The sequence below is a fragment of the Petaurus breviceps genome, unplaced genomic scaffold (genome assembly GCF_028583685.1).
Source record: "Petaurus breviceps papuanus isolate PSGF00001 unplaced genomic scaffold, PetGlider_PUasm1.0 349920, whole genome shotgun sequence".
Classification (NCBI taxonomy): Eukaryota; Metazoa; Chordata; class Mammalia; order Diprotodontia; family Petauridae; genus Petaurus; species Petaurus breviceps.
Genome location: NW_027186197.1, coordinates 1 through 10,178, shown reverse-complemented (window position 1 = coordinate 10,178; position 10,178 = coordinate 1). Strand labels below are relative to the sequence as shown.

Genomic DNA, 10,178 nt, shown 5'->3' with positions numbered 1-10,178 from the left:
CCAGGCCTCTTCTGCCCTTGGTTCTCTGAAGGATGAAGGGGGAAGGGAGAAGGGAAAGGGACTGAAGTGAAGGGGTAGGAGAGGGTGGGACCATCTTCTTTTCAAAGCCTGACCCTCCCTATGAGCAGCCTTGTTTGCCCTGAGGGCAGGGCCTGACCCTTCCAAAATTCCTCTAGGTCAGCCTCCCCCCTGGAAAGAAAAGGGTGAGACTCTGCCCCTCTGGGATCCTCCCACTCCAGCTTAGCCTGCAGATTACCAAGGCCTGGGCCAAGGTGGGAGCCTGCAGCCAGAGGGAATGGTTCCTGGGAGCTGCAGACCCCCAGCCCAGGTGAGTGCACTCTGTCTGCAGACTGGGCCAACCTCAGCCAAAGAGGCCATTTCCACAGACAAAGAAGGACCTTCCCTGAGGCTGTCAATGCCCTACTGTGGATTGTTTCTTTACAAAAAGGGGCAGGAATTTGAAAAGGGAAGGAACCACACTGCCCTGCTCTGCTGTGTTTTGAACTGATTCTTGGCACTTTGGCATCGCAAGCACTAGCCCCCTCCCCCTGCTCCAATTGCTGCCCTACTGTGTGTTGTTAAGCTTTCCTTCATGATCCCTGAGGCACAAGGAAGACCACTTGACTCCTTCCACACTGCCCTGTAGGGATCTTCTCCTTGCTCCCTGTATCCATGCCCAGCACTCCTCCCCCACATCCACAGAACTGCTCCCTGAACCCCTTTGCCTCTTTGGCCAGGCTCTCCCTGCTAGACCTTGAAGGCTGCTCTGCTGGGCCTCCAGGGTCTGAGCTGCACCACCAGTTTACCTGTCTGGTGCACACTGACTGGTCCTGTCTTGTAGCTGGTTTGACTCTTAAGGGCACAGTGAGAGGGCAGTGAGGGTTGAAAGGAGGAAATACTATGAGGTGGGACTGCAGGGCAGGGTCCCGGGCATTGTCTGGTCCAGTGTTTCTGGAAAGAAAGGCAATCCGAGAAAATAGTTGAAGTTGGCATCTGGGTCCCACTTACAGAGTTCCTTCTTTAGCTGTAAGTGTATTAGCATTTGTGAAGGGCCTTCCCTTATTAGAGAGGATATGGGGAAAGGGCTGACTTTGGGGAACTGTTCAAAGTCCTCAGACTTTTGTTTTCAAGTGGGGGAAAAGGAGGTACTGATGGAGACACTCACTTCTAGTCAAAGAGGCATCGGGCTCAAAGGCAAAGATATAATGAAGTGACTTATTTTCCCCCAAATCCACTTTTGACCATCTTCACAGCAGCCCTATATGGGAGGTGTTCTTATCATCTCTATTTCCCTGTTCAGGAAACTGAGGCAAACAGGATCAATGACTTACCAGGGTCACACAGCTAAAAAGTGTCAGAGGCTGGATTTGAACCAGTGTCTTCATGATCTTCTACCATTTCCTAGCTGCCCCAGCATTGTCTCAGTGAGTCTGTCTTGCCACAGCCCCTCCAACACTGGCTAGTGCCATTCTTCATTTCTTTGATCCATTTTGCAGAGTATGAGATGCAGCCTCAGTGATGTTTTGCTTTACGTTTCCCTTATTCGAGATTTCGAGCATTTTTCCTGTGGTTGGGAATGCTCGGCAGTTCTTCTTTTGAGAATTCTTTGTTCATATTCTTTGGCCATTTATCTATTGGGGAATAGCTGTTTGTTGTTGCTTTGAGTTGTTTCAGGCATGTCTGACTCTTCGTGACCCTCTGGGTTTTCTTGGCAAAGGTGCTGCAGTGGTTTGCTATTTCCTTCCCCAACTTATTTTGCAGATAAGAGACTGAGGCAAACAGGCTTAAGTGACTTGCCCAGGGTCACACAACTGTAACAGTAATGGAATTTAAAGATCCCCCTGTATTGGCTTGGTTTTTGGATTGATTATATTAAAACCCAGAGCTTGTAAAGTGGGATGGACTTATTGATATGAAAAGAGAGGGCTGAACTGGGCGGAGCTGGTGACATAAATTTGGAGAAACACAAGAGAAAGGCAGAAGAACTTTTTGGAAGCAGCATCTTGGAGGCAGAGAGAGACAGAGAGGATTGCTGAGGGCCAGTTTGAATTGCCCAGGACTTGTGAGAGCTGCCACCCGGAGCTGCCAAGGACTGAGGAGACATGGCTGTTATGCTGGTACTTTGTTTGTTTTGATTTTTTGTCAGATTTTTCCACTGTTGAAAGACAGTGCTGTTGTTGCAGAGGCTCTGGAACCTTGCTGTTGGGTCTGAGCTCCTGAGACTGTTCTGCAGACAGAGAGTGAATTGTGTCCACTGGTGAAGGACAGTGCTGTTGTTGTAGAGGGCTTGGAACCTTGCTCTTGGTTCAGAAGCCCTGAGGAAGGATTTTCTTCTTGTATGTTTACAGAAATCCTGGAAGGGGGTTTTGCTAATGTTTTCAGGGGTCCTAGGACTGTTCTGCAGAAAGAGAATGAATTAATGAGGACACTGGCAATGTATCCTGTGGCCTTGCTAAGCTTTGTCTCCCCAGGAACAAAGATTGCTGAGAACTTGCCTCAGGTCAAGATGGAGAAAAGACCTCTCTTTGGGTATTAAATGCTCTGCTTAAGCTTGTTGTAACTCTGGGGTAGATTCTGTTGTGATCCAAGGGTGGGGAACTTTTGAGTTTTTTGTGCTCTGGGATTGACAAAATGAATGTACTTTACTTATGATTAGAAATCAGCATTTGAGTAGAGGGGCTTTGTGATTGACTAAATGAATGTGCTTCCTAGGGGTGGAGTAATATTTAGAAGAGGGACTTTTGTGGTTGATTAAATGAATTATAATGTCCAGGGGTAGAGTAGTACTTGATTGAATTATGCTCTATTTTGATTTTCTCTGTTCCTAAGTTGTGACTGAATAAAATGGAGAGCAGCTATGCTGGTATTTTGAACCTTGGGAAGTTGCCTTTGCTTGGCATTACAATTGGTACATGTCTGAGGCTAAATTGACTCAGATCCCCCTGACTCCAGGTCTGGTCCTCTCTCTACTAAGCAGCCTGGTTGCCTTTGGCTATTAACCGTTTTTAAGTCATATTTCGTTTTTTCCCCAATGACATAGACAGACATTTTTTATTCCTGCTTTGAGGTCCCAATTCTCTGCCTACCTCCATCCTTTTACCCCTCCCACAGAGGGTATGCAATCATTAAAAGGTTATACATGTGCAGTCATGTAAGAAACTTCCTTATTAGTCACTTTGTTGTGTTTTTTTTCCTACTAAAATCAGGATTTATTCAGGATAAAGTGCATCAAAAATTTATAATTATGTAAGTCACCCGGATGTGTTGAGTGAATTCCATTCTGAGTATTTTTTACAAAAGAAAAATTGCAATGCTTGAATGTATCCCTGAGTCTGAAGGTCACTAATGATTTATCATGGATTTATGGTAAATTAAGAGATGCGTAAGTAGATATAATACATGCTTTCAAAGCTTTCATTAATTATATATGTTTCGTCTGTTGTTTATCTTGAGCTTTTGAGCTTTAGTGTAAAATACTATTGTTCTTGGTAACAAATTATGGATTATGTATCACTTTAAGCTTTTTTTGGAGGGGGGAAGGTAGGGCAGTTGGGGTTGTGACTCGCCCAAGGTCACAAGGCTAGTTTTGTGTTAAGTGTCTGAGGCTAGATTTGAACTCAGGTCCTCCTGACTCCAGGCCTGGTGCTTTATTCACTGAGCTACCTAGCCACCCCTAGATAAAAATATTCTAATATTCTGATAGGGAATTTGTGCAGGGTGGTTTTTTTGTTTTTGGGATTTTTTTGGTTTTGATAAAATGAAATGCTAATAAAAATAAATTATTAATATTAAGAAATGATATATAATACTTAACCCCAATTGCCCTCCAAAAATAAAAAAATAAAAAGAATATTTTATCTAAAATATGCAAAATTTTAAGTCAATTTTGTAACTAAAAGTGGCCACGGTAATTACACATACAATTTTGCAAGCCATAGAGAGCTTAGGTAACATTATTTTTTTTAATACTCTAAGCTTAAGAATTGTTGATCCTGAAAATAATCATTTCCAAAAGAGCATACGAAAGAAAGAACACTGGATATAAAGTGACTCCAGTGTATCTTGATAATCCTTCATTTCCATTTTAAAATCTCTGAGACTTTAAAAAACTCAAAAATTGTAATCAAGGGTTTCCATTTTGGAGTGAAGATCTGACATCAGGTCCAAGTTTAACCCAACAGAGAAAATTCTGTTTGTCAAAAATGATAGCCCCATCCATATTTGTTCCATGGTGTGAGTATTTGTAACCCGTAATACAAACAGATGCTATCAGTATTTTCATATTTCAATGGGCTTGCCAAAACCAGTTTCGATCATTTGTATACTACTCACTGATAAATAATTTCTGCCTTTGTTAATATTTATTCGTGCTCATATATTAGGATGAATATTGTCACTCAAGCCATCTGATTTGAGACAATTTCAATCTGCATCACAGGTGGCAACCAGGGAACAAGTGGGAAAAGCTTTTATACTGATGATAAATAAGTGTGTATTTCCCTCCGTCACATTTTCCCCTTGTTTCTCCTCTGCCTCACTTTTCATGTTGTCCTTCTTCCCCAGTGATTTATTTCTGACCAATACCTCCATGAACTTGCCCTTCCTTCCATCAGTCCCTGTGCCCCATCTCTGTCCCTTTTAATTTCTGTATAGCATGAGATAGATTTCTATACCCAAGTGAGCATGTATGTTATTCCCTCTTGGAGTCAATTTGGGGAAGAGTCAGGATCAGGGCCTCCCTTACCATCTCCCCACCTTCCCCTTCAGTGGAGCTGCCCTGCTCTGCCTCTCTTTATGTGAGATCATTTTCCCCTCCTGCTTCTCTTACTGGTAGGGCCCAACTTCGATTGGGCTGACCATGCTGTTCAGTTGCTAAAACGATGTTTGCATAAAGACTATTTCATGGAGAAGACATGCAAGGAAGGTTCTCACAGGGGATTAGAAGAAGTGATTAAAGGGAATTTCCAGAGTCTCTCTGAAGAACTCTGTAAATCAGTGGTGAGACATGGGAGACACAGTCAAAGGACGACCCCGCATGGCGTGCCCACCTCAGGGAATGGCCTGTGCCCTGTGAGCAAAGCAGAACTGCAGTAACTCAGAAGAACGGGAAGACGTGCAAATTCAGAGCCATCTCCACCCAGGTGGTCACATGGATGTTTTGTGCCCGACCTCTGGTAGGGCCTTTTGGGCCCCGTTAGTCTGGTCATCCGTGGACAGACACACCTTGACCCTGACGTTGGGATGTCATTTGGTCTCTTTGAGTACAAGGAACGACAAAAATGACCAACTATGGTAACTGCATATTATAATAAAGAAATACAAGCTATTGCTGAATGAAAGTCACCATAAAACAAAGGCATGAGATGTCTGGCCCTGGCCTCTCACACCAGGGCAGCCTCAAGCCCTGAAAGGGACAACAGCTAATTCTGCTTCCCTTGGCTGGAAGGCCTCATGTCCCTCAGTTCAGTCCTGCTGGTAATTACTGTGACTTATGGATCCTTTCTCTGTTTGATCTAGAGAAGACTTGGTTTCAGCTTCTCAGGAAGTCAAGTAGATCTTTTCTTTCTCTTTCCTCTCTTTTCTGTAATCACACAGACATTCGTGCCCCTTCCCAGAATCCCCTGTACCTGTGAGCTTCTCACACACTCCCCACAGAATCTGAGAAGAAGGGAATTCCCATCATCTTCTCTCTTCTGCCTAGATCCTCCTGCCTTACAGTTCCAGTACATACTTTTTTTTTTTGGAGGTGGGAAGGTAGGGCAATTGGGCTTAAGTGACTTGCCCAAGGTCAATGGCTAGTTTTGTGTTGAGTGTCTGAGGTCACATCTGACCTCAGGTCCTCCTGACTCCAGGACTGGTGCTTCATTCACTGCGCCACCTAGCCTCCCCTCCAATAAATACATTCACACACATTCCACAGGGAGGCGCATTCCATCATAAGACCTTTTAATTTTTATTCCAACTCACCATGTCAAATACTTTTTGCAATATTTCATTGGCCTCTTATTGACCGTGGTTTCAGGTGTTGACTCTGACACTCATGAAAGTTATAAGCACTGAGTAAATCTCCTTTCTGTGCTTCAGCTTTCTGTTCTTGCTTGAGGGAGGTTAGACTACAAGAAATCTGGAGTCTCCTTCCAGTCTAAATCTTGTGTCTTTTGTTGATGTAGGAGTTGGTGACATTCAAAGATGTGTCTGTGGACTTCACCCCAGAGGAGTGGGGCCTCTTGGACCCTTCTCAGAAGGAGCTGTGCAAGGAGGTGATGCTGGAGAATGCCCAGATCCTGTTCTCCCTTGGTAAGGACACTTCCTCTGTTCACTCTCAATCTGCTATCAGAGGGAAGATCTTCATTCATGAGTGTGCTGGCTTTGGAGAATTTATCGGTTACCAGAAAGGGGAATATCCTGGTCTCCTGTGTCCCAGAGACAGGGTCCTCCTGCTGCCTGGCTTTCCTGTAAAAGGTCAGTACATTGTGAGAAGAGAAGCTGGAGGTTGTCTGGTTGCCCCTGAAGCTGTCTCTTGCCAATTCTAGGTGACTTGACATACCACATCAGATCAGTGTTGAAGTATCTCAGGTGAGGACGTAATCCCACATGATGTAGTCCAGCCTCTCCCTGGACGTGAATTTTGTCTGCCAAGTGTCTGAAAACTGCTCAGGCGGCTTTTCCCTGCACCCCTACATCTTTGGGAGGGGCCAAGTGTTTAGGACATTCTTCTTTGTGAGAAGCCTTAGTTTGTAGCTCCCAGCTATACGTGGTTGGGCACATTTGTCCTTTGTCTTCCTTTACATTGTCCCAAGTTCCAGCCCAGATGGTGGGAAAGGAAGGAAGGGAATAAGCATTTCTGTTCAACAACAGCTCTTGTGCTAAGTGCTCTCCTTACAATATGATGTCCTTAGGTGATGTTATTATCCCCATTTGATATTTGAGAAAACTGAAGCAAACAGAGGTTAACTGAGTTGTTTAGGAGCACACAGCTAGTAACTGAGTCTGAATTTAAACCCTGGCATTGCTGGCTCCAGGCCCGCAGCGCTCTCCACTGCCCTACGAGCTGCCTCTAATTCTAGAGAATGGAAACTGTGCAGTGAGTCCCTAGTCCTATGAAGAAGGTGCACCATGACCAATTATTTTTATTCCAGTCTGACTCCATGATCTCCCCATCTCTCCCCAAAGCTCCCAAACTAAATGCTATGGAAACCTTGCTTCAGGACTTCTGGGAACCATCCTGTGCTCCTTGCTTGCTAGCCCCTCTCACTGACGGGACTAACAGACTGGCTCCGAATCAGAATTTGGACTAACTGAGGTTCATTGAGTTCCCTAGCAGGAGAATCTCACCAAAAGAGGCAAAAGCTCCCTGAAGGAAGAATCCAAAGGTTTTTATAGATGAGGGAGTGAGGAGCAGGGGAGGGGACAGGGTCAAAGCTGACTCAGCAGGGTCTGATTTTCAGGAGCTCAAGGCTGATCTGGCCCATCCTAGTTTGGGTTACTGCCTTTAGAAGCCTTAATGGGAGGGGCGGCTAGGTGGCACAGTGAGTAAGAGCTCCGGCCCTGGAGTCAGGAGGACCCGAGTTTGGTTCTGGCCTCAGATGCTTAACACCCACACACAAAAAAACTAGCCGTGTAACCTTGGGCAAGTTACTTAACCCCAATTGCCCTCCAAAAGGGGAAAAAATATCTACCCAATATGGCAAACTTTCAATAAACTTTACTTTAAAAAAAAAAAAAGAAAGCTTAATGGGAGCATTAGGCAGATCTGTGCTTATATGATCAAGTGACTCTCAAAATGCAGTAGCTTTACATGCCCAATCTTTTCCCTAAAGAGACCTGAATGACAAGTTTTCTCCATCTTAATCCTGATTCCCCTTGCCCAGGGCTGCCAGTTCCCAGAAAATATCTTATCTCATGTTTTGAGCAAAGGGAAGCCCCATGGCTGGTGGAGCAAGAAGACATGAGGAGCTGCCATCCAGGTACGTCAGGGGAAAACAGGCATATGAAAGCTGTGATGATGTGGGGCTGAAGCAAGTGCTAGATTTAGGGGAAGAAGACCTGACTTGGAAACCTTTTTGAGATACTTTTTAGCAGAGGGATCTTGGACAAGTCACTGAACACCGAACCTCAGTTTCTCCATCCGTAAAATGAGCTATTTGGACACCATGGCTTTTCATTGCCCCTCCAGTGATCAGTCTGATCCTATAAATAGGCATTGTTTGGAATCTGGGGCAGGAACTCTCCTGAAAGAGCAAAAGGGGTTTGGCTTTCTAATATGGGCTCTTTCTTAGACCTTCTTCAAGTGAGTGAGAATTTATTAAGGACCTGCTCTGTGCCAGACCTTCTGATAAGCCTCAGGGATATAAAGAGATACAGGGAACGTCCCCTGCTCTCCTGGAGCTCACAGACTGGGTGGCAGAGAACACACTAACAACAGTGTGGAAACCTTTTTTGGACTGGACACATTGGAGCTCATTGAGAGAGGGCAGGCCCTGAGACTAAGGAGGCCTAGAAAGGCGTATTGTGGAAGGTGGGCTCTGGCTGGGGCTTCAGGGAAGCCAGCACAAGCATTCTAGGCATGGGGCTGACACAGAACCTCCCCAGAGTTGGGAGGTGGAGTGTCCTGGTCACTGGACAGAAGGAGGCCTGCACCCCTGAAGTACAGCATGTTTGGGGGGAAAATAAGAAGAAAGAAAATGAGAAGAGGAGGAGGAGGAGGGCAGATGATGAAGTGGTGCATGATTAACAGCCCCAGAGAGGATTTACATTTGGTCCTTTTGCTAGGGAGGCAGTCACGTTGTTGTTCAGTCATTTCTGGGTCTTCATGATCCCACCTGTTGTTTTTTTTTTTTTTTTTGGCAAGGTCATGGGGTGGTTTTCCATTTCCTTTTCTGCATCATTTTGCAGATGAGGAAACTGAAGCCAACAAGTCTAAGTGACTTACTGAGGATGACAGAGTAAGTAAGTGTCTGAGGCTGGATTTGAATCAAGACTTCCTGAGCAGTACTCTCTGCAGTCTGCTTCCTAGCTGCCCAAAGGAAGTTATTTAGGGAGGTGCCAAAGGATAGCCCTGCTACAGTGAGATTATGTAGCCCCAATGTATTGTGGACCTAGACTGCCTGGCTTTGTGGTTTTCCCTCTCTCCATCAGCAGCATCTCAGTAGTAGCAAAGGTTGCTGCCTTACTTAGAATTGATCCAAGACTAGGCTTTACTTACATCACGAACCTCTGCCCTCCCCTGATCTCTGAGGCTCCATCTTTGGCCCTTTCTTGGAGAATCATTGGCCAGATTCTTTGAGGTGAAAGGCACTGTTAGTTTGGGGAAATGGGAGGTAAAAACTCCCAGGTGTCCCATAGAATGTGATGATTCAGGAGCTAGAAAAGAAGTCTCTGTGATCTTCACTCTGGGTCTGTTCAGATCCCTGCAAGATTTGAACCTGTCAAAGGTCACTCAGTACAGGGGCTATAGTGCAAGATCCAGAAATAGAATTGGGGCCAAAACGTGCATTTGCCAACCAAGAAACTAGAATACTGGGAGTGTGGTAGAGGCTGGGCCTGGTGCAGCCCTGGGCCCAGTCAGTCACTCAGCATGCATGGATTAAGCACCTCCAGTTTTCCTGGCACTCAGCTCAGCTTGTGGAAGGGAAAAGTCAGTCCCTGCTGTCAAGGAGCTCCCAGGCTGGCATACCAGCATGGAGATGGTTTGAGAAGAAGCAGCAGATAGGGAACATAGATCTTAGCTGATTCACAGAAAAGAGGGTGTTTGGGAAAGGAAAGAAATTTTGTTCAGTGGGAGATATGGGAACTGAGGGAGTGAGGCTAATAATGGTTTAAGAAAGAAGGAGAGGAGAATTAGGGAGAAAAGAGTCAAAATCATAATAAGAATGATAAGAACACAGACACTTCAGAAACATTGTGGGTTTGGTTCCAGAGCATATAGCTAAATTGAGAGAGCAATAAACCAAGTCACATGAACTTTTTTGCTTCCCATTGCATATAAAGGTTCTGTTTACATTATCTGTTTTCTGTTAGGTATACAATACTACTGTGCCTAAAGTATCAGTGTACACATATTAATTCAAAAGTGTTTTATTGCTACAAAAATCCAACCATCACCTGAGCCTTCCTGGAGCCATAATCTTGTTGCTGGTGGAAGCTCTTGGCCAGAGTTGATGGCTGCTGACTGCTCA

General features: G+C 45.0%; 1 protein-coding gene across 1 annotated transcript; it reads left to right on the top strand.

The window, feature by feature from the left end:
* Positions 1 to 155: 155 nt before the first annotated feature.
* LOC138168005 (zinc finger protein 736-like) lies at positions 156 to 9,977 on the top strand. Its single transcript, XM_069096974.1, has 3 exons — positions 156 to 328; positions 6,171 to 6,297; positions 7,872 to 9,977. Exons 1-3 carry the CDS (start codon positions 296 to 298, stop codon positions 8,015 to 8,017), a joined length of 306 nt encoding a protein of 101 aa, XP_068953075.1. The 5' UTR covers positions 156 to 295; the 3' UTR covers positions 8,018 to 9,977.
* Positions 9,978 to 10,178: the final 201 nt, after the last annotated feature.